This window comes from Gastrolobium bilobum, unplaced genomic scaffold (assembly GCF_033153095.1).
Source record: "Gastrolobium bilobum isolate Gb01-03AN ecotype WA unplaced genomic scaffold, APGP_CSIRO_Gbil_v1 utg48165, whole genome shotgun sequence".
Taxonomy (NCBI): domain Eukaryota; kingdom Viridiplantae; phylum Streptophyta; class Magnoliopsida; order Fabales; family Fabaceae; genus Gastrolobium; species Gastrolobium bilobum.
The window spans coordinates 130,872-156,010 of NW_026896449.1; the positions used below are offsets into that span (position 1 = coordinate 130,872).

At 32.7% G+C, this 25,139-nt stretch overlaps 3 protein-coding genes and 1 non-coding gene across 5 annotated transcripts; 1 reads left to right on the forward strand and 3 right to left on the reverse strand.

Moving 5' to 3' along the window:
- Window positions 1–729: 729 nt before the first annotated feature.
- On the reverse strand, window positions 730–4,181 carry LOC133299814 (probable GTP diphosphokinase RSH3, chloroplastic). Its single transcript, XM_061499304.1, has 6 exons — window positions 3,837–4,181; window positions 3,309–3,367; window positions 3,101–3,232; window positions 2,146–2,286; window positions 1,256–1,312; window positions 730–837 (listed from the first exon to the last, which is right to left on the reverse strand). The coding sequence occupies exons 1-6, from the start codon at window positions 4,132–4,134 to the stop codon at window positions 730–732; spliced, it is 795 nt and encodes a 264-aa protein (XP_061355288.1). The 5' UTR covers window positions 4,135–4,181.
- Window positions 4,182–5,743: 1,562 nt separating this feature from the next.
- On the forward strand, window positions 5,744–8,396 carry LOC133299816 (hypothetical protein At1g04090-like). Of its 2 annotated transcripts, none has more exons than XM_061499307.1 (2): window positions 5,744–6,120; window positions 6,606–8,396. In XM_061499307.1, the coding sequence occupies exons 1-2, from the start codon at window positions 5,901–5,903 to the stop codon at window positions 8,201–8,203; spliced, it is 1,818 nt and encodes a 605-aa protein (XP_061355291.1). In that variant the 5' UTR covers window positions 5,744–5,900; the 3' UTR covers window positions 8,204–8,396. The 2 variants fall into 2 exon arrangements, with proteins under 2 accessions (XP_061355291.1, XP_061355290.1); XM_061499306.1 differs by having other exon boundaries at window positions 6,600–8,395.
- A 124-nt stretch (window positions 8,397–8,520) lies between these two features.
- Window positions 8,521–8,594, reverse strand: TRNAT-AGU (transfer RNA threonine (anticodon AGU)). Its single transcript has one exon. It is a non-coding gene; the product is annotated as a tRNA-Thr (tRNA).
- A 511-nt stretch (window positions 8,595–9,105) lies between these two features.
- LOC133299822 (uncharacterized) lies at window positions 9,106–13,250 on the reverse strand. The gene is made up of 7 exons (XM_061499316.1): window positions 12,998–13,250; window positions 12,827–12,917; window positions 11,299–11,414; window positions 11,118–11,177; window positions 10,977–11,042; window positions 9,519–9,718; window positions 9,106–9,439 (listed from the first exon to the last, which is right to left on the reverse strand). The coding sequence occupies exons 1-6, from the start codon at window positions 13,052–13,054 to the stop codon at window positions 9,527–9,529; spliced, it is 582 nt and encodes a 193-aa protein (XP_061355300.1). The 5' UTR covers window positions 13,055–13,250; the 3' UTR covers window positions 9,106–9,439; window positions 9,519–9,526.
- Between the last annotated feature and the right edge of the window lie 11,889 nt (window positions 13,251–25,139).

Below are 25,139 nucleotides of genomic sequence, written 5' to 3' on the forward strand. Positions count from 1 at the left end.
CCGCGCTTAAGCGCCCTTAGCCACTGTATGAGGAAATGCTTCTGTCTCTGCGCGCTAAAACGTCCCAGTGGGAGCTTGAGCGCCCAGGCTAGCGCGCCTGAGCGCCCTGTTGCGCGCTTAAGCGCCCATCCACACTGGAAATGCTGATGCTTACTGCCTCCGTGCGCTTAAGCGCCCAGATGGAGGCTTTAGCGCCCGATAGCGCGCGCTTGAGCGCCCGGTAGCGCGCTGAAGCGCGCTGGGCCTGTGACCAACACTCTCTTGTGTTGCTTCAAATTGTCCTAACTTGGACTACAGTGCTCCGATTTGAGCACGGTTTGAAGCCACGGGTAGCTAATGAAGAAACCTACTATATAATAGAAGTATTGAATTAAACAAGAAGTAAATTAATGGTTTAAAAATGGGAAATGAACATGATGTTAAGCTTAATTTATCTGTTTCCGCAAGGTAATATGGTTATGATCACGAAATTGGGTATTATAAGTTCGGTACGTTTTAAAATGAAAAAATTATCCGGATTTTAATTGAACCCATGTGATTGTAACTGCGCTTAATATCATAATGCGATGTTAACAAACCGGTTCTAGAACGGGGTGTTACACTTAATATCATAATGCGATGTTAACAAACCGGTTCTAGAACGGGGTGTTACAAAGTGAAGGATAAAAAAAGGCAAAACAAAGAAGACAAGCAATAATTGGGCATTAAGGCAAAAAAAATTGGAGAAGCTCAGAGCAAGTACATTGTTCTCATGTTGTGAAGTCGATCTGCAAGCTTGATGAGCACAACACGTGGATCATCAACCATTCCCAAAAGCATCACTCGTAAATTACTTGCCTAATAGATTAAGAATGCAACCATCAGAATACTCTCTGCTGATATTTGTTTTACAAATCTAAAAAGGCATATAGTTTCACTATTATCTTGACCAACCATCAGATGCATTATAATGACAGATACAAAAAGTTGTCACATCAACCTCTTTTGTAGAAGATTATTGTCATAAAATTAAAAAGATTATGTATAAATTTTTCCCGACTTCAAAGCTTCTACAAGGAAAATTATCAAATATCCATAATACAGCAAGAGGAGAATATGATACATTCTTCACTTCACATATTGATCTTTGCAGTGTTTAAACCTATGTTAGGCAGGCATTCTTTTCTTTCTATTTTGTTACTAATTACTAACACAACCAAATTATATTCAAGAGTCTCAGTAGCTAAGCGGTACATGTCAAATATTGATGTTATACCTCTTCTTCGCCAAGGACACCCTGGCTCACACTTACCCTCCGATGTCTGCGTAACAGCTGCAAAATATAATGTAGTTATTAAATAATAGAGTAATGAAAGAAAACAGTAATACCCACCAGAGTTGTTAGGAGAATTAAGTTACAAGCATCTAATATACAAATATGAAAAAGCAGAATACATGTGATCACTCATCACTAATCTCTTGAGGTATTGGATCATAGGTATGTGTTGGAAACTGCCTATTACCATTATCTTAGGGAAGAGTGCAGAGAAGCAATCAAGGAGAATTGAATGATTGATGTAACAGATTGCATGAGAGACAATCAAGGGAAATTGAGTGATTTGTGTAACATATTTCCAATAAGGCAATCAAGGGAAATTGGGAGGGAAAGTTGAACCGTATACCACACTAGTAATGATAGCATACTGCTGGTACAGTATTCTCAGAGAAATATTACACTGGATTTACCCCAACTAAGAGTGTTTTGATTCAGTATGCAATAGCTATGCGATAAATGTCAGAGATTAACTCTCCTAGAAGCTTAATATATTATGTGCATACTTGGAAATGGTTTACAGATCTCCAATACCTTGTACTGAAATTTATTTTCATTATAAAGAATGGGCAACAAGAATGAACTTCAGACAACTTGGTTATAAAGGCTCTAATAACACAATCCAAAAGCTTAAGATTAAATTGTTAGGTGAAGGGATTACAAATACTTTATATTTCTGTGTAACATATAAAACTATTATCTTTATTTCATCCTCTATCAAGGTGTGTAGTAAATTGGAATCTAACAATTAGCTAAAGATGGAAAATTATAATGAGCCACCTGCTTCAAGATTAAAAAAATATTAGGAAGATATTCTTTATTCTTTATGATACCTGATTTCTATGACTTAACCTTGAAACACCGGCTACCAATTTGACCACATCATCCCCAAACTCTGCCTCAATGTTCTGCAGACTTTGGCATGTGTCATCAACCACATCATGTAGGATACCGGCCACTACCGTGTCAACAGCCTGAAACAGAGTATCAATATCTCAAAGAACAGTTAAGGAAACATGTTCTGACATGTAATGCATGCATCACAAAAACACAAAAGCTAATTGTAGCATAAAAGTTAACATGTGTTAAATAATAGTATCATACTAAATGCAGTTCAGAGTAGGAAAGGTTCAATTCAGCTGTTTCAGAAGCAACGTCAAAGGTTAAACCTGGTACGAGGAAAAACATTGATTTCAGATGCTTTTCAATTAATTTGGAAATGGAGATGCGCAAGAAACATATCGTAGACTTGGTGGAAACAGCAGAAAAATTTAAAAATATTTGTTTCCCCAGAAAATATATATATATCATATATTATCTAATAACTAATATTATCAAAGCTAAAGTCATGAACAAATTAAGATAAATGACATTGATATGTATCAACATAATTGATAATACTATGTCAAGTTTAATGTTTCACTAACGTGTTCCTTAAGAATTGTTTAACATTATAAAAGAAGGCCTAGTGCATATGTTTGTTGAATTATATGGTGTAAGCACAAATTTATGCGTTCTGATAAATATAAATATAAGATTGTCAATTATATTCCTGGCTAGAATTGTAATCAAGAGTAAACCCATTCATTTGTTCCAGAACGGTATACATTATCCAGACTATGCTGCTAAGGAAAAAGGAAAATTCCAAGTGGCTAAAAAATTTGAAAACCAACAATCTTTATTTCATAGAGTGTAGGAGGAAAAGAAGTCAGCCAATGACTTCTTGTTTTCCTGGATAACAAATTCAGTCACTTTGAAACTTTAATAACTAATCAGAGGAGTTCATACTCGTTTACCACTTGATGGAACCAACGCTGCCAAAATTCTTCCTGTATGGATACAGTGTGTTAAATAAGGGTCTCCTGTCTTCCGCATTTGGCCACGGTGTGCTTTTCTTGCAAAAGCTATAGCCTTCTGTACCTGCCTTCACACAGAAGGTATTTTAATGATATAACAAGAGAACATACAAATCCTAACGCAAGTAGAGATATTAAACCTTTGCATCATTAAATACAGGATAGCCAGTAACATCTACTCCATCCTGCATAACGGTACCTGCATGTTATTTAATTTTATTTTATTAACATAGGAACATGGAGGAGGAGGAGGAGGAGGAGGATAATTTTTATTAATAAGAAAACTAACTAGTAGATCCTATCATGTAGTGACAGAACCAGCAATAGAAAATTTCTAACGCATGCAAATAACTACTGATTATTCATTACATTCAATCTCAGCACTATTTGATGTTGAAACGTGACGATCCACCTCAAGCTTGTTTTGTTACAAATGAAAAAAAGAAGAAATACATCGTAAACCGAGCCTATAGCCAAAGTCTTCAATCCGTTAATCGTTGAAGGAAAAACAAAAATCATATACAAGCTACTCTTTCATTTGGCGTCACAAACCATAAGTGACTCTAATGAATCAGAATCAGCGCTCCAACCTCTCTCTCAAGTTCAGGTGTGACTGTGCAAAAGAGCGAAACAGAAAGAGAAGAAAGCAGAAAAAGAAGATAAATAACCTGGTTGTTCCTGCAGTTTGGGCCATAAGAAATCAACCTTGGTGGAAAGACAAGCACCGGAAGCAATTGCGACGGCAGTGACGGCCACCTGTGTGATGGCGGAGGAGACGGCGCTATGGACGCAGGAGGCCCTGGCAGCAGCGGCGATTACATTATCGTAGGCTGGAACAACGATTTGGTCGAGCATACACCGAAACCTAGAACGATGAGGTTTGAAGAATCGGAATCTGTGAAGAAATGGAGACGACTTTTGAGCTAACATTGTTGAGCGTTGGCATGAGAGCATGCTCATGCTCATGCTGTGTGGTGTGACTACGAGTAGTTAAAGTTAGTGATGATGGCAGAGGCAGTTATTTTCCCGGGAAAATGTATATGTATGTGTGTGTGTGAGAGAGAGAGAGAACGAGTGGTTGGAAAGGGAAGGCAAATAAAAAAAAAGGAATCCATGGTGGGTGTTGATTTTCTCATTGAAATCTCATTTTGTCTTTTAGTGCGTCCGTTACTACTTCTACTTGGTTATTCGGTTTCCAACAATCCTTCTTTCAGTGGATGGATAGGACTTAAGAGCTAATGGCTACAGTAAAAAGTTTAATTTCATTTAAAATAAATTTTTTGTGAATATATTTTATTTAAGTAATTTTGAAAATAAAAATAGTAGATAAATAGTACATAAATTTCAGCAAATTTTTCAAAAATTCTGAATTATATGGGAAATAATGAGAGGTCTTGAAATTAAGAAAATATAAAAATCTGCTTTACATACCAAAAACTATATAAATAGCAAAGAGCTTCTCCCCCTACGTCACTTACGCCTCTTTATTTATGTACGCCTCTTTATTTATGTAAGAGTAAATATCTTTTTTGATCCTCAGTAAATTTTACGATGCTCATTTTATTTCCTAACAAATAAAATTTTTTATCGTGATCCTTAATAAATTCAAAATAGACTCATTTAGTTGAAATCATGTTCCTTCACAAATTCAAAAAAGATCCATATTAGTCCCTAAAAGGACTAAAATTGGTCTATTTTGAATTTTTTAAGGATCACGATAGACCTTTTTATTTACTAGAAACTAAAGTGGGCATCGCGAAATTTATTGAAGACCAAAAAGAGTATTTACTCTTTATTTAAATAACAAACAACAAATCATTATAGAGACTTTAATCATTTGACTTGGGTAAGATGACTCTTTCCTTTTTTTAATAGCTAATTAGCAAGCATATTGTGTATTGTACAAGTATTTTAAAGTTAAATAAATTTGATTACCAAAAAAAAAGTTAAATAAATTTAAAAAAATTATAGATTAAAAGAAAAGATATTTAATAAAAATAGGGTTATATTGACTATTTTATTTTACAAACTATATTATGTCTTGCCAGTAAGATATAGTGTAATTTGTAAGAGTTTATAAATAAAAAGTTTATAAATATAACATGGGGCATGATACTTATCACCAAAAAAGTTTACCACTCTTACAACTAATTTAATCATCGCTGATTTCCGTCAATCTAATATTTATAATTTATTGAGAATTAATAATTAATTAATAAATGTGACATAATAAATGTTATTAATTTCCAATAAATTATAACCGTTAAATTAACCGAAATCAACGGTGATTAAATTAGTTGTAAAAGTGATAAACTATTTTGGTGGTAAGTGAATCCTTTCCCTTATAACATTTTCCATTAATAAACATAAGAAATGTATACACAATAAGCCACTCGTGAGAGATTTTAGTAGTTTATATTAAGTAATGTGATTCATCTTCACATATATCCAAAAAAAAAAATTATACTTAATTAATTTATGCAAAAACACGATGTGATCTAATAACAATAATAATAATAAAACACAACGAAAGTTGTTGGTATAGCAAAAAGTAACAGAGAATCAAAATGTGAAGGCAAGAAGCAATGATTGAGAATTAACTAACACGCAAGTGTGCCTTCGAACAAGTTGTTTGCGTTATCATGGAAGAAAAAGAAAGAGAGAGAGACCCGCAAATTGAATGAACTCTGAAAAGGAAAATGACTCATCTCCAACGGCTGGGGAATTGATTCATGATGATAGGTTTTGAGCGATCAAATCTGAATCTGAAGCAAAAGCATCCATTGTTAAGGTTTTTCTATTATTGTGTTTCTCCGCAACTCTTGCGCCTCCTCCATATGCTTCGCTGCAACTGTTTTCCTCGGAAGTGGAATTCCAATAATACCATCACTCTCCCTCAATCCACAATCTTTTCTCTTCCCGCTCCGCTTCCTCAATGGCCTCACCCTCAAGGTAAACACCGTTTTTTATTCTCTCAGGAGGCGTTTGGTAGGAGGCGTTTGGTACAGGAGAAATTTTTATTTGTCCGGGAATCTCGATTTTCAAAAATATGATTTTTGCGTTCAGTTTACGATAATATCTGAAAATTTAAAATTTAAAAAAATTCAGTTTCCGGGAATCCCTCAAAATTCCGCGTACCAAACGCTAACTTACATGTTTAATTAAACTTGTCTTTTTCATTCATAATTGTAATTTTATCTCTTGTCCTTACTATATGCACCGAATTCCACAATGCTCTTCATATAATTAATAGTATAGTTTTACAATCACCATTCATCAAATCTTAGGAAATTGCCTTTGGTATGAAATGTACAAAGCTTGTATCTATTTTGATGGTTATCTTATTCTTATCCTAAGACAATGTTGGAACATGTTTTGTAACTTGTGTCTCTAGATTAATCCTTTATTGCAATTGTACATGTGATTACCAGGACAAGGTTTTGCTTCTGGAATTGTAAATCTTGGTGAGATACAAGTGTTCAGGGTCACCAGGTTTGAGTTTGTTTGGAACAGCAATGTTATGGTAGATATGAGGAAAGCTGTTGCATTCTATAAGCCTGTGGGAGTACCTGATGGGTTTCATATCCTTGGTCACTATTGTCAACCTAGTTACAAGCCTTTTTGGGGTTTTGTACTTGTTGCTAGGGAAGTGGAAACTTGCTCATCCGAAACAACTAACATTTGCAACCAAGATAAGTTACCAGCTCTGAGAAATCCCCTTGATTATACCCTAGTATGGTGTCCCAATGCAGGAAGCAAGAAAATGTCATCTGTTTCTGCTTACTTTTGGTTACCCCAGCCTCCTGAAGGTTACAGGGCACTTGGCTACTTGGTTACTAACAAGCCTGATAAGCCCGATTTGGATGAAATGACTTGTGTTCGTGCTGACCTCACTGATAAATGTGAACCTTACAGCCTAATATTTGATGCTGGCTCTGTAATTCCGGAGTTTCCATTTCGGGTGTGGAGTTTGAGACCGCAGGATCGTGGCATGCTGGGGAAAGGAGTTTCAGTAGGTACTTTTTTCTGCAGTAGTTATTGGAACATGGAAGAAGAGCTACCAGTTGCGTGCTTGAAGAAACTAAATCCTGAGCTACCAGCAATGCCAAACCTCCACCAAATACATGCACTGATAAAGCATTATGGTCCTACTGTTTTCTTTCATCCTGAGGAAGTTTACTTGCCTTCTTCTGTTGATTGGTTTTTCAATAATGGAGCCTTGTTGTACAGAAAGGGCGTGCCTACAGGAGAGGCCATTGATGCAACTGGCTCAAATTTACCAGGTGGGGGTACAAATGATGGGGAGTTTTGGATAGATTTGCCAAGTGACGATCGAAGGGATTTTGTCAAACACGGGGACTTGAGAAGTGCCAAACTCTATGTTCATGTGAAGCCAGCCCTTGGTGGAACTTTCACGGACATTGTAATGTGGGTTTTTTGCCCCTTCAATGGACCCTCCACTCTGAAATTTGGAATTAAAAGTATAGGATTTAGCAAGATTGGAGAGCATGTGGGGGACTGGGAGCATGTTACACTTCGTATATGCAACTTCAATGGAGAGCTTTGGAGTATATATTTCTCACAGCACAGTGGCGGTAAATGGGTGGATGCCTATGACTTGGAGTATATTGATGGCAATAAAGCTATTGTGTACTCATCAAAAAGTGGACATGCGAGTTTCCCTCATCCTGGAACCTATATCCAAGGGTCTTCAAAACTTGGGATCGGCATTAGGAATGATGCTACTCGTAGTAATTTGTATGTGGACTCAAGCATTCACTACGAGCTTGTTGCAGCTGAGTATCTAGGGGATGTTGTCACAGAGCCTCAATGGCTGCAGTTTATGAGAGAGTGGGGCCCTAAAATTGTTTATGGTTCAAAAACTGAGCTGGATAAGATAATAAATGCTCTTCCTCTCAGGCTTCGAAATTCATTCGGTAACTTACTTAAAAAGCTTCCGGTGGAGCTGTATGGTGAGGAAGGTCCTACAGGACCAAAAGAGAAAAATAACTGGATAGGAGACGAAAGATGGTGACTCTGTGCATTGGTCAAATCGGCAAGTTCTAGGCCAGAAATGTTGTAATTGTATGTGACAGCTATCTGTATTGTACATTTATAGAGAGAGAGAGAGAGAGAGAGAGAGAGAGAGAGAGAGAGAGAGAGAGTTCTGGTATAGTTGTGGGTGGTGCTTGTAATCATATATATATATCATTACATGAGTATTTTTGCACTGACTATATGCAAGCGTGATTTGTTATCCACACCAAAAAAACAATTTGGCATGAATGTAAATAATTCATTGAGAATTCTTGCAGTTTGTTCGTGTTCCATCGTTGCCAAAAAACAAATATTTGCTCTTGGTGAGAGTCGAACTCAAGACCTCCCGCTTACTAAACGGGTGCTCTAACCAACTGAGCTACAAGAGCTAGATATAATTATCAATTATATTTATTTCAGAAATCTATAAATTATGATTTATTTGATACTTGACATTCATTTGGTAATTAAATACTAACAAGCTCATTTAATTTAAGAACAGTATTATAAAGATAAAGTTGCAAATTACCCGAATTTAACTTTGACTTTTGATAGATAGTGCCCAGAAATTTTAATTTTAGTAAATTACCTGCTTGAGCTTTAAAGATTGATTTTTAATCGTGATACACAGCCCATAAAAAGCTAGAAGTCTGTACACAGGTGAATAGGATAGAGATTTAAGTAAAGAACAATTTCCTGAAGTACAAAAATATTTCGATAGACGAAAATGGTATTTTATGACAAGCAAATGAAAATTAAGAAAGTAATCGCAACTACGGAACTGAAAATGAATCATGGTAAGATAAACTCGTGATATTTTGGTCAGAATCACGTATTTTTTCTGAAATCAAGTATCCGCCAGAGTTTTGGACGTCACACCCACACAGAAAGAAAGGAAAAGAGAAGGATGGGGAAAATCCAAGGGAAAATGAACCAACGATCCAGTATCCACCACCACCTATAAGGTAGTCATGCACGTAATACAGGGCATCAATAATATACCAATAAATTTCTTGAGCCTCTAGTTAGTTTTCATTCGTCATGCTCAAACTTCTGTACATCGAATTAAATTCACATCACATATCTAAGTACCCTGAAAGTCAAAGCATCTATATACGTCATCAGCTTTAGACGTAGCCTAATGAAACCCAAAAAAATTGATTACAATTCTACATCATCCTTGAATGAAACTGGCCAAACCCTACACATTCGTCAATGACAAAGGCCAAAATACCTGCACTAATACACATAATGTAATGGAACTATAAACGGGAAGGCCACTTATCAACGACAGTAAGTAAGATAGTTCAAACCTGGACAATTAGAAGGATGAGTTTCCTATTGAAGAATATCCAGCAGCTTTTCTCTCCTTCAGAGTTGAAGCCAACCAGTCCAAGCCCTCATAAAGGCCTTCTCCCTTAAGTGCACAAGTGCCTTGCATGTGCCATTTTCTATTCCTTAGTTCAAAGAGACCTAGTCCTTCGCATACTTCCATTGGCGTCATTGCCCCTCTCTAGAAAAGAAAAAGAAAATATTAACAATCATAACCACACATGAGCTCAAGGTAAAACTCATTGTTTGAGGAGAGTTTTTTTTTTCGAGAAGAGAAAAAGTCTGCTAGTATTACAGGGTATTAATAATTGTATACAGATACAGCGCAAATAAACAAGCACGGGTCAAAACGATTTCAGAAGTTTTAATTCAGCCATCTGCTTGGTATATATATCTTGCAAAAAAAAATTAACGATTCCAGAAGTTCATTTCAGCCATCAGCTTGACACATCAAGCATTTTTTTTAACCTGTTTATATCTCCAATAATCGATCAATCTGTCTAGGAGTAATATTCCATGACTCTGAACAAAAGCCTGCAATTGGATTGGTGTAATACACCCAAGAAGAAGGCAGGCCAAACAAATGACTCCATATAGTCATCCAAAATGAGATGTAGGAATTTTATACGGCCATACGAGATGAGACTAGAAGTGCTGATGATATTTGAATGACAGAAAATTCATTTAAACCTTTCATTGAGGATTGGATTGGTGTGCTATAACTCCAGAAGGCAAGCTAGCTGGAGTGTCAGACCCTCTAGAGGAGAAGATATCAGGAGGACTACTTGGAGAATAGATAACGAGAAGGCTCTAGGATCTTATGGTTTTACTTCTGGTTATTTTTAGGGCTGTGGGAATATCATTAAAGATCAAAAGGTGGGTGATCTTTCTTGGCTGGATGGTTTTATAATTTATATCTCTGAACATGGCTCCTTAGCAAAAGCCTTTTGGGTTTGAAGTATGCATAAAGCACAATCCTAATTTCACCTTGTGCTGAAATTTAATTATGAAGAATGGGGACAGCATGGAACAAACTTTTGAACACTTGTTCTAAGAGGCTTTGATACCATCCAAACATTTAAATCATCCTGAAAACTTAGGTTGTTAGGGTGCAAGATAGCCTATGAAGAATTTTATATCTAACACATAAGATTGAAGATAGAAGTAATAACAATTCCGAGAACTTCTAACTGATCTCATATGATTTTAATTGTTTCAATGAATTGAGTAATATAAAGACCTAATGGTAATATTATTATTACATACTTCACACGCTAAGATACCAGAATTTCCTATACTCTTAGTGTATTCCGTGAACAATGTCATTATGTCAATCAATTACATGCTTTGGCTCCTATGTGATATTCAGTCACAGAGATAACCTTACTATCAGGTCATGCAGCCCAAAGAACACAGATAAATAAGTAACAAGGACATACCAGATCCTGTTTGTTGGCAAACACCAAGATGACACTATTGAGCATAAATGGGTCATTTATGATTGCCTGCAAGTAATCCACGAATCAATTCAGAGCTTGTTTAGAATAACAATATATTTAGTGAATTTTCATTTTTTTCACCTGAAATTCCTGCTTTGCTTGACCAATTCTCTCACGGTCCAGGCTATCAACAACATAAATCTGCATAAATGCACACATTAGCATATAAATATAAAAAACCTTGCTACCTAATTTTCACAAAACAACCAGCATAGCACAACTTTTCTTTTCACTAGATAAAAGCATGGAAATTAATTCTTACCAGACCATCTGTGTTGTTAAAATAGTGCCTCCAAAGTGGCCTTAATTTCTCTTGACCTCCAACATCCCAAACTGTGAAAATAACATTCTTATATTGAACTTTCTCCACATTGAAACCTGCAAGGAAATATAAATTTAAAAGCCTAGATAAACAACAAAGAGACTCATTTGACAGCCAAAATCAACAGGTCATGTCAACGGTTGAATTTGGCAGCCAAAAAATCCTTACTGAAATGAATGATAGCAATAGTTTGACAAAAGGGGGAAAGCTAATGCTCATAACATGCGAAATCCCCACAACAAACAGTGCATTCGATAATGTCTCGACAGAAATACCAAAGAAGGTAACAGTACAACATCAAGTTGGATAAAAGAACTCAAATGTGACCTTGTGTGACAAGCGAACAATTGAAACTATTAACATGTAACTACAATCAATAACAAACTATTAACATGTCCATCTCTAGAGCTTGCAAAAAAAATCTTAGGATGCAAGCATTGAAACCACCAACCACTAAAGCTAGCAAAATTAGGAAAGTACATATAGAACAGAGACAAAAACTGCCAGCATATGGCTCAACTGTTCTTCACATCTGCAGTATAAATCAAATTTTTATAGAACTTTTGTTTGTTCTGCCAAACCTCTATTTTTGCACAATGAGAATTACTATACCCACATATCAACTTCAAGAGAATGAAGAGGGACTTGGTCAAGTTTAGTGGAGCGGTTAAAGACCCCAGAATCCCATCTCAGGGACAAAACCAATTCCTGAAACAAATATTGGGTGTTTCGTAATCAATGAAAATGACATTAACTTTTGTAAAAACGTGATACTGGTGTTTCAACCTGGGGAAGAATCTGATTTTGAGAAAGAATTACATATTGTTAATATTTTGTATAATATCAAAACTATCCATTTTTATTCACTACTAAAACTCCATTTTCTTTTCATCTACCACTGGTAAAAATAGTTATTTCACAATCAATTACTGCAAATGTAATTCTTTGAAAATTTTGAAAGCTCAGCAATTCTAAACACACTCGTCTTGTGGCTTTTACCCTATGTCATAAAAGAAACAACCACAGTGACTTATTTCCAAACAAACTTTTGTTCTACTAGATGAGTTGAAGCTCGAAAGATGATTGCTTATATGTTTGTGTAGATTCAATTCACTTATACCCACTGCTTATTTCCCTACCAATCAAGAGGGGAAATTCTCTTTTCATCACAAAAAACTTAGTTCTACAAAAAAACAACTTCATTATCAAAAAGCTTCACATGTCTTCACCCAGTCAAGGAAGCAAGTATACAACTCTGTTCATCATATTTATACAAAGAAAGAAACAAAAAACCAAGTAGATAACTGAGGAGGATAACATAGCCTCAACATCCTTTGGCGGGTATCAAGACAGAAATAACATAATTAGGCTTAACACATGGATGCAAGATGAACAAAGCAATAAATATGTTTAGGATTTTACAAATTAATAAAGCATTTAATAATGAACTTCATAGAATAAGACCCACCAATTGTAGGAACAGTAGATAAAACTTCTCCAATGTGAAGCTTGTACAGTATGGTTGTTTTGCCAGCAGCATCAAGACCAAGCATCACAACCTGAACCCGATCAGGGAAACAATAGAGTAAGCATATAAGTTTCATTAACAAGAAGAAGAAGAAGAAGCTAGAAAGGGTACCCGCATCTCAGAGTTGCCGAAGAAGGTGTCAAAGAGCTTCCGAAAAGCTTGACCCATGCCTGTGGCTGTCTCTATGCGATCAACGACTTTGCAGCTTTCAATTTGGATTATCGATTTTGCAAATTGTACTGAGAATACGAAACAGAGAGAGAGAGAGAGACTTTCAACTTTCAACTTTCAATTCGAACATTCAACAAAGAAGGAGGTAGCGTTGCCTTTTGCTTTCTTCCTTCTTTCTAAGAACTTTCTTTCTTTGGTGGAACACGGAACAAATTCACCAATTCAAACCAAACATAATACATAATTTTTATCTATATTTTAAGGTTCGATTTTGCTGCACTTAATGCAGTCAATATAGATAAATTACTTAACAGCAGTCAATATAAATAAATTATTTACATTGAATAAAAAATATGTAATTTTAAGGCAAAAATCAAGATATAAGATATTTTTATAATTATAATTTATTTTAAAATTATTATAATCTTTCTTATTATAATTTTTTAATCTTTTAACATCGTTTTTGAGAGTGAATATAAATAATTTATCTATATTCAATGTAGAAACATTAAAGCCATATTTTAAGGGAAAGATGTTTTTTTCGAAGGACATATACTTATGTCATATTAAGAGAAAAAAGATACAACTTATTATTTTTTATTTAAATTTTGAATTTTTTAAAAAAATATCCAGTTTTCTCATGATTTCTATTGCTTATATTTTTTTCTCATTTAAAATGACAAAATTTCATGTGCTTTAAAAGCACAAATACTAAATCTATATTTTAAACTAGTATTATATTTTAAAATTTATTCTTATTCACGGTATAATATTAGGGTTTTATGTTTCTCGTTATATGAGATAAAATTATCTCATACACATACATAAAAGTGTGTAGACCATGTGAAGAGAAGTGAAAAAAAATATATAAGTCCACATATTTTTATGTGTATAAGAGATAATTTTATCTCCTTATAATATGAGAGACATTAAACTCATAACATTATGTTGTTGCATGTTCAAATTGAAAGTTTTTAATTTAGTTTATAGAAGTATAATTGTTTTTAATTTAGTTTATATCAAAATACTCTAAACATTTTATTATTAAGAGATTCTTATGTAGTTATTGTTAATTAGAGCGATCAATTTGAAAATGATTGTCACATGTAAAGAATAATAGAGACGAAGTTAAAGAAATTGAATGTGCCAATTTGCAAAAAATGACAAAGTTTAGGATGATTCTGTACGTTTTTCCTTTGTTTCAATAAATCCAACTATTGTTACAATAAATCCCTTTGTTGGTAAAAACACCAAAAACAAAAATCCCTTTGTAAATTTGAGATTAAAGGGGTGTATTGGATTCAGATTTTAAATAATTTTAATGGATTAGTTTTGGACAAAAAAATCATTGATACTCAATTAGGATTTTAAATGATTGTAAAAAAAGTCACGTGCTATTCGATTAGAATTTTAAAAAATTATTTTAGAATTCGTCCAAATCCGATGATATTCAATCAGGATTATAAACAAAGAAAAAATAATCTTGTGGTATTAAAAAATCTGACGATTTTAATGGATTTTTTATTAGGGTGATTTTTGTGAGACTTTTTAGCATAGTTTTAAAACTGGACCGACCCGGCCGGATCGACCCGGAAACCGGTAAGCCGGTCATATAACCGGTCTGGTTGAAACAACGGACCGGCCATGCATCAGAACCGGTGCGACTCGGTCCGACCAAGCCAGTTTTCATAAAAACCGGTGACCCGGCCCGGTCCAAAAAAAAATCTCAATTTTTGTTTTTTAAAAAAAAAAAATCATAATAGCCATATTTGAATATTTTTTTGCTTGTTGACTTACATAAGTTATGTACCTACAACCAGTGGCGAACCCACTTGCGGGCATTTGCTCGCAAGTGCGGACATAAAAAATTTTATTGCAGTTTTTTATTCTTTTTCTTGGTTGCATGTTCTTATCTGTCTCTTGGTTCAATATATATGATAGGGGTAAATACCCTTTTAAATCCCTAACAAAAAATATGGTCCCCATTTTAATCTGTTACAAAAAAAAATATTCTCGAGGTCCCTAAAAAATTTAAAGTGAATCAATTTAGTTAAAATCGTGATCCTTCACAAATTCAAAATAGACCTACATTAGTCCCTCAAAAAGACCAAAATTGGTCCACTTTGAATTTCATAGAAACCAGGTGACTAATTTTTTTTTTATAATGGACTAAATGGGGACCAAACTTTTTGTTAGGGACGAAAAAAGATATTTATTCTTATATTAGTTAGCAACGTAGCAACGTACGGAAATGATTAAAACAACGTAGCAACACAAATTGATTAGAGAGAAAACTTATTCTTCCTCCCCTGTCACTGTCAGTCTGTCACATACCCATTCTCATGCTCTCTTCATCCTTTGTTTCCTTTTTCATTTTTATAAAAAGAAAAGATTGATTGCAGGTCTGACATTCTCAAATAAGTTAATATCTAGAGACGACTGTGATTTTGCTTGCCTTCTGTACAAGTAGTGTTGACTTTTTTATTCACCACTATAAAATAGAAAAATGATGTATGGATGTACTGGAGTATATTCTCATATTTGTTTTGGAGGATTGGTAAGATTTAGGGGAGGGAGATAATTGGTCAAACTATTGCCTGCAGCTTGTTATGGAAGCAACTAGATTATGAGCGGGTATAAGCGTTGATTTAAACTTTTTTTACACAAAAAAAAAATTCGAGGGCGCTGCCCTCGAACCCCTGCCACTAAATATGCGGACATACAATTTTTTTCCTGGGTCTGCCACGGCCTACAACACTAATATTATCTTCTTCTTTTTTTTTTATAGACACAACACTAATATTATCTCAATTATGTATTATGCATAAAATTTTGAATTAATTTATAGTTAGAGATGTCGTTTTCTGAACCTAAAGCCCCGTATCACGATCATTATATTTTTGTTTGATTTTTTATTTGATAATAATATGTGATTTATTATTTTTTATTAAAATATTTGAAATTTTTATCATTTTTTTAGATATTTGAGTATGTTTATAATTTTTTAATATAAATTATAAAATTACATATAATTACCGGGTCATGCGGTTGAACCAGTGACCCAGTGATTCGGTACCTCGACTGAGTCAATGACCGGGCCGATTTTAATAACATTGCTTTTTAGTAAGAAATTTAAACATGTCTCTCTCTCTCTCTCTTAATCTCACTCTAACTCCTGAGATTTCTATATTGCAGTATCTTTTACTTCTTTTTGCGACTCGACCCACTGGAAACCATGTTTCGCTATGGGAGTTTCGGCAAAGCTCAAAAATAGCAGATTTTTTAGCGATTTTCGTCACAAAACAACTCAGAAAAATAACCCAACAAATCTAATCCATCCAAAAAAATGCAAAAAATTGAGAGCTTTTGGAAGTTTAAGCAATGATTTATCAAGCTATGGGTTGCGATTTTTCTTGGCACAAAAAAAGTGTGATTTTGTATTAAAAATAACATAAAACAGTGGGAAAATAACAAGGGAACAAAAACCTCTAAACCAATTTTCGTTTTACATCAATGAAACAAGATTAATTTAAAGAAAAATTGAAACTTTCACAATATGAACCCTATGTTTCGTAACAATACATTTATGAACAAAATTCCTTCGCTATAGGAAACGATTTCAAACAATTTGTGTTAATAGATCGCTAAAAACTTATTTTTCAAAAGCCCCAAAGCAATTTAAGGTTCCAATGTATCGATTGAAAACAATTTGAGAACTTTTCTAAACTTTCATATAATAAATCCCATAAATTCAAATTCGAAATTTTCTTAGAATACTCAATGAAAACATACCTATAATATATGGTTAGAAAACTCTTATAACGTAAAACAAAATCCCAAGGTTTCCAAGATCAATCGCAAAAAATTCCAAACAAAATTTTATCATGAACTTTAGGTTCTATATGCAAATTTTGAATTATTTTAATAAATAAATAAAATTATGGGTCTTATAATCATATATGTATAGCTCAAAATACCAAATGAAGAAGATAATTTTTAACCCATTGGTCAAACCCAATAAAAGGAACAAGAAGATGCTAATGCATGGAGGGCTAGTATAGATACGTGGAGAGCTGCTACTTAGTAGGACTTTAAGTTACATCAAATTACTGATTGAAAAAATTACATTAGATTTTATTTTTTTATTAACATCATTGCATTTCTTCGTAATTTTTTTATTGACTCTTGTAATTTCAAATGTTTGTTAAAAATTCATATGGTTTTTTAAAATCTTATAAATCTATATTACCCTTTCAAATATTATAAATTCTATTAAAATACTTTAAAATCCAATCTTATAAAATCTTGACTGTAAAAAAAATCTTTTAAAAAGTCTTTAAAGTTACAACAATTCTAGATAGTTATAACACCCTATTACATACCAGTGTGTTATCAACTTATCACTACGTATGATATTAAACGTAGTTGTAATCATAATAATTCAATTAAAATACGGCTGAACTTTTCTTTTTTAAACGTTGCATATTTCTAACAATAATTATCATATTCAATTTAAGCCAAAAATGCAATTGCAACACAGTGACACTGCGAAATAATTAATTCTAACTTAAACATATCATACTTGTCCTTTTAGACACAACTATGGGGTTCCCATATAGCCCACAACACCTTTTTTTTATTTTTCAGCAAATTGGGCAACTCACTGAGCTCCTCGTTGTAGCGAGCAATTTGCTCCAGCTCGCTGTATTGCTCACTGAAGCGAGCACTACAACGAGAAAATTAATTCCTCAGGCAATAAGGGTGGTAAACGAACCAGGGACCTTTGACCTGGCTCGTGAAGACCGGAGCTTACATATCTAATATCTGTTGTTAGAATCAGGCTTTGATTTGTATAAAAGCTCGTTTAATAAAAGGGCATCGGGCTCTAATTCAAAAGCCCGACTTTAGAGTTTCTCATGCTGACCTAATATACTAAATTTTATTTTTATTTTATATTTTTTATACTATTCATAATAGCCTCTCTCTCTTCTCAATCCATTTCACTCCATTTTATTGGTTAAACAGATTTTTTGAATGATTTGTTCTATATTATATTGTTTAGGTATATATTGAATTTATGAATCTTTGTGGAATATATATATATATATATATATATATATATATATATATATATATATATCTAGGGCTTATCGTTTCTCAAGCTGCTTGAGATAATCTTATCTCCGGCTACTAAATCATAACCGTACAAAATGGATCAATGGTGATAATGGAAGAGAGGAAAAAGGGAATCATAACCATTCAAAGGTGAATCAATTGATTTAAGGAAATAAATAAATAAAACGACGTAGTTTTGGGGTAACCGGAGATAAACTTATCTCAAGCTGCTTGAGAAATATTTTTTCCATATATATATATATATATATATATATGAGGTAGGATCATTTAACACCAGTGTCAAATTTGAAATTTGACACCTTATCTGCGAGCTATTAGATCAAAAAAGATCAATGGTGTCACATGCTTACAAATCAGAGTCGTTGATCTTTTTTTATCTAATGGCTCTCAGATGAGGTGTCAAATTTGACACTGGTGTCAAAGGATCCTACCTCATTCGTCGTTAATGTATTAATGTTTAATATATATATATATAGATATATATATATATAGATATATAAATATATATATATATATATATATATATATATATATTATCTGTAGAAAAAACGAAAGTTATCTGCAGAAAAAGCGAACCCTATACATATATATATATATATATATATATATATATATATATATAGGGTTAAATGAATAATCAGTCACTGAATATAGCATTTGGTCCAGTCACACAAAAAGCTGCGTCGTTTTGTGTTAGAGGAAAAATAATAGAATCGTTCTCGTTCTCTTATTGTTTCCCTTTCATCCATATGTTTTTCATCCTCCTTGTCAAGACTTCGTAGACGGTGAGAAAGAAGCCATAAGTTATCCTTGTCAGAACTTTGTTTTTCTCAGTTCTTATTTTGATTCCTAATTTTTGTTGTATTTTATTTCATTTTTTTTATTCTTTTGACTTTGTTTTATCTAGGTTTTTTTCCAATTATTTTTACCTTACATTTACGGACAAAGATTTTCCCTTTTCCATATGGTAAGCTTTCCTCTTAGTGGTTTTAATTTTATTTATTTGTGTTCTTTGTGACAAGTTATCCCTGCTAACTTTGTTTTCTCTGCTTTTTTTTTTCTTCAGATGTTCTTATTTTTTACTAATGAAATGAGTTTGTTCTTTTTCAATTAAACAACTTTTCTCTTTGAGGTAATGGTACTTTCAATTGGGGGAAAGCTCGAATTCTATTTATGGGATTCTTATAACTATAAATTACTAAGTTTGAGTATTATGGAATCATCAATATTGCCTTATAGTTTATCTTGGATTTCGTTATTGTTATCTTTGGAAAGGGGGCATGGTTTCCTCTAATTGTGAGTGTACCATGTCTAAATCTAGAATTTTAATGTATTACACTTGCTTGGTTAGTAATTATAGAATGCTTGTTTTGTCTGAATCCTCATGTTTACTAGGATTTAGAAATCTGTCTCAAGGGGACCGGGAAATAAACCGTTTTAATAGTTACTGTAGGTTGTATTTTGCAAGGTTGTAAATATAGGTTTAGATAAATCAAATAAAATTTTTTGTTTTTAGGCATCCTTGACCATCTAGTAGATGGCTTGTGCGGGGTCAATATGTCCATTTAACTGGAAGGACTATTCTATTTCTCTATTTTGGTTGCTTTATAGCTTGTAGCAGCACGTTCTTCATCCAACATTGGTGAATGTAATGGTTTGCTTTGTTAATATATTATGCTATTTTTTTTTTGCAGCTTGGAAGCTTTTGTGAAATGACAAATGGTGAATGAAATTGAGGAGAATTTGACTGAAATATTCAAAGCTCATTGTTCGTGTGGAAAATTTGAGACTATGGGGATTTTGTGCAAACATATTTTATACATCATGAAGAAGAAACAAATAATGAACTTACCTGAAAAATATATTCTGTCTAGATGGACAATGAATGCAAGCTATAAGGCTGATAATCTTGTAGGTTTTCATGCAGAAATAAGTCTTTGTGGTCGGTTCACTCCAAAGTCAACATTGTTGTTTCTGAAGTCTCAGATTCTATTTTCGAGATTAGAATGCTTGACACTATGATTATTGAATTTCTGCAAAGACAAGTGGAAAGAAAGAGAAACAGAACTGATGACGAACCAACTCCCCAAATTGTTCCTTCACAAATTCCTAGTATTGTTTCTCAAGTTTCACTCATTAGTGATGTGCGTGATCTCACCCATGTAATAAGAACTAAGGGGCGTCTAAGGGTTGCTTCACGTATAAAATCAAGTTTAGAAATGTCGACAAAGCTACAAAGAACTTGCAGTTATTGTCAAGGAAAATGTCATTATAAAACCGGTTGTCCAAAGCAAAAGGTATGTAATTACTAATTATGTTTGTGTTTGACTTTTTAACCGTGATGAAAAGTTTGTAAGTTTTATTTGCATATGGATATTGCAAGAGATAAGCAAAAGGAGTAACAACTATTGTTCATATTTTCATGGTTTCATTTTGGTAAGCACTGATTCATTTAATTAATTAATTTATTATTTATTTATTTTTAAATATAACATTTTTTTTTGCTGGAGATTTTGTGTTGTACTTGCAAGCCAATCTTGTTAGAGGCGTTAGTTGTGTTGTACATTGCCTACAAATTTAAAAGGATTAAAGTTCAAACCTCATTAAGCAAAAAAGAATTGAAGACTTAGGGTGTGTTTGAATGTGTTTTTGTTTTTTTGTTTTTAAAAACTGTTTTGAAAATGAAGTTTGAAAACTGGTTTTGAGATTAAAAAATAATAAAACTTGTTTGAATATGGTTAGTTTTAAAGTTATAATGAAGATGTTGTTATTTACAAAAATGTCATTAATGAATCCTCATATTTACAAAATTGCCACCACAAAATAATTTAAAATAAAATAAAAAATCCTTTTAATTACGAAAATGCCATTAGTGAAATCCCTTATTTACAACAATGCCACCGCACAAAAAAGAAACCAAAAAACAACTTTCGAAAACTTCCTATACTTGTTTTGGTTCTTCGATTTCTAAAACAAGAAAAGAGACACGGTTTTCAAAACAAAAAACATGAAACAGTCTTTTCAAACAAGATTTTTTGTTTTATTATTTTTAAAATTTAAAAACTGTTTTTGAAAACTGAAATCAATCAGAGCCTTAGTATCTAGTGTTTTTTATAGTGTTTTTGAGGTTTATGTATCTTTGTGAGGATCTTTCTATGACTCACATTTTTGCTAATCTAGTAAGGTCTGTCTTTTTAATCAGAATTAGGGTGCTTAATGTAGTTAAAAGCAATCATTGTTAAAGTTTGGTTATAGCAAGTTATGATGGACTGCAAGTTATAAATGGCTTGTGGCTGAATGATTATTGTAAGTTTTATTTTTTCTGTGCATATTGGAAGGAGTTCTTTTTTTTCGTTTTTCAAGTTGTTATTCCATGGCTGATATTGTCCTTTTATGTCGATGTTGGAGTGTTTGGGCAAGTGTTAACGCATGTTCTGGATTTTTTTTTATCATTATCAATATATTTTCTTGAGATTCTTTCCTAATTATATTGCTCTTTAAATTTTTTTAAAAACATGTTGTTTTGTCTATATTCATGTATAGCCTAATAAACTATATAATCCTACATCAGAAAATCTTGTCCTTATCATTATCAAATTTTACATTGTATCACAAAAAAATTCATATTAAGCTTTTATCCAACTTAAAAACACAAAACAGGGAAGGTGAAAAAGATGGAAATTACAATCAAGAAGATAGCGTATTTGTTTTCTTCTGAGCAAATAAAGTATGGCTTTGTTATGTTTGTCATGCTTCAGGTATCATATCTACCTTGTTTGTGTTGTAGCATGGACGATTTATTAGGAGGCTGAATTCTAGCTCAAATGCACACAGATGATAATATGCAGTAGCAGTAAAACATGTGTTTTATGTGACTTTATTAAAATAAATAAATAAATAAAGTTCTATTTTTGTAACCTTTCCTTTTTTTTTTGTTCATTGCTTTTTGGGTTCTAGGATGGATGAGATATAAGCAACGAAGTAGTAAAAAAATATGTGTAAGATTCTATTACACTTCAATGGAATTTGATTCGAATTTGGACATATTTAACATGGATAAATTAAAGTCTAAACATAATACAACCCCTATTCCCAGGTTTCAAATCCAATTTCTACAATTCCTGCATCTATAATAAGAAGAAAAGTTCCATAATCTTTAATGTTTTGTAGGTTGCATGAGGAAGCACAAAACCCAACACCTTTCTCCTCAATTTCATTCACCATTTGTCACTTCACAAAAGCTTCCAAGCTGCAAAAACAAATAGCATAATATATTAACAAAGCAAACCATTACATTCACCAGTGTTGGATGAAGAACGTGCTGCTACAAGCTATAAAGCAACCAAAATAGAGAAATAGAACAGTCTTTCCAGTTAAATGGACATATTGACCCCGCACAAGCCATCTACTAGATGGTCAAGGATGCCTAAAAACAAAACATTTTATTTGATTTATCTAAACCTATATTTACAACCTTGCAAAATACAACCTATAGAAATTATTAAAACGGTTTATTTCCCGGTTCCCTTAAGACAAATTTCTAAATCCCAGTAAAAATGAGGATTCAGACAAAACAAGCATTCTATAATTACTAACCAAGCAAGTGTACTACATTAAAATTCTAGATTTAGACATGGTGCAATCACAAGAAGAGGAAACCATGCCCCCTTTCCAAAGATAACAATAATGAAATCCAAGATAAACTATAAGGTAATATTGATGATTCCATAATACTCAAACTTAGTAATTTATAGTTATATGAATCCCATAAATAGAATTCGAGCTTTCCCCCAATTGAAAGTACCAGTACCTCAAAGAGAAAAGTTGTTTAATTGAAAAAGAACAACCTCATTTCATTAGTAAAAAATAAGAACAGCTGGAAAAACAACCGAGAAAACAAAGTTGGCAGGGATAACTTGTCACAATGAACACAAATAAATAAAATTAAAACCACTAAGAGGAAAGCTTACCATATGGAAAAGCTAAAATCTTTGTCCGTAAATGTAAGGTAAAAATAATTGGAAAAAACCTAGATAAAACAAAGTCAAAAGAATAAAAAAAATGAAATAAAATACAACACAAATTAGGAATCAAAATAAGAACGGAGAAAAACAAAGTTCTGACAAGGATAACCTGTGGCTTCTTTCTCACCGTCAACGAAGTCTTGACAAGGAGGATGGAAAACATATGGGTGAAAGGGAAACAGTAAGAGAACGACAACGAGAACGATTCTATTTTTTTTTCCTCTAACACAAAACGACGCAGCTTTTTGTGTGATTGGACCAAATGCTATATTCAGTGACTGATTATTCATTTAACCCTATATATATATATATATATATATATATATATATATATTAAGGGAAAAGTGTTTGTCCTTTTAAATGACACAACTTATATCTTTTCACTCTCATAAAGAGGTGGGGCCCACACCTTTATATTTTTTGTCCACTCTCTCCTCCTTTATCTATCTCTTTCTATCACTTAAAATGACACAACTTTACATACTTTAAAATGATCCACACTTTTTCCATATATTAAACATTAATACATTAACGATGAATGAGGTTGGAGCTTATCTATCTGGTTGATATTTTTTATAAGACTATTTATTATTATTGATTTTCATCTTATGAAAGACTTTTTAATAATAAAATATAATATTGTATTATTATAATAATAATAATAATAATGATAATAATATTAAATAGTGTATTTGTGTCTCTTTGAAGTTTCTTCTCCATGCGGACATTGCTGGCCTTGTTCATCCCAGATGGGACAGGGATAATTTTGTTTATTTTATTTAGTGGTTTTTTTTTTCCTTTTGTCTTGTTTCTTGATTTCTTTTCATGTATAAAAGAAAAGAGTATTTGTGTAGGATGTTAAACTTAACTATCGATGCACAAAAAGTAAAATTTTTAATTTTCTTTTTGAATAAAGCTTTTTATTGTTTTCAAATGGATACAGAGTCTTCACATAATTTACAATTACATAGTAAATGATATTAGGTCCATTTTTTTGATTTTTTTTTTGAAAGACCAATATATTTTATAAAATTATATAACTTTTTGAAGAAAAAAAACTTAAAAACTAGTTTTATGTTTTTTTTCATGAACTATAAATAGTCATTTTGAAAAAATTAAAAATAAAACAAATACTTATATCATAAAGGTACTTTTTATCAAAAGGCATTCTATATTTATTGAAAATGGATCCTCTCATGTGTAATTTAACATGATCATGTAATGTGGGAGGATCTTAATCATTAATAATTAAATCAACGGTGATGATTGTGTAACTTCCTATCCTTATATTTTCTCTCTCCTCCCTTATCAATATTAACTCATCTATGTATGGTTATGATGGCCCCACATGACATGGTCATGTTAATTAGCACATGAGAGGATCCACTCTCACGCTCAATTATTTACAATGTTGTTTTCTTTTACTAATTTAATAGGAATTTTTAACCAATTGCTTATTAGGGAAAGCAATCGTCAGCTGTAATCAAATTAAGTTTTCACCCTTTTCAATATGTAATTAAACAGAAAAATATTTCTGCAGTTAATGCAGATAAGTTATCTGCATTTACTTTCAAAACGACGTCGTTTTGGGATTGAAAGATTAGAAAATTATAATTATAAAGACTATAATAACCCTGATATAAATTAAAATTACAAAAACACAATGATTTTCACCTCAAAATGACGTCGTATTAGGCTTACTGCAGATAACTTATCTGCAGTAACGGTAGAAAAAACGAACCCATAATTAAATTCTCAAACCCTAATCTTAAATTTTTAAGATCAATTTTCAAATATGTAACACCCCATAATGTACTGGGTTGTTAACATAGCATAGTATTAAGTGCAGTGTAATAATAAATTAAATTACTTCTTAAATTTAATTATTCACTAGAAGTCAAATTCAATATTACATCTGAAAT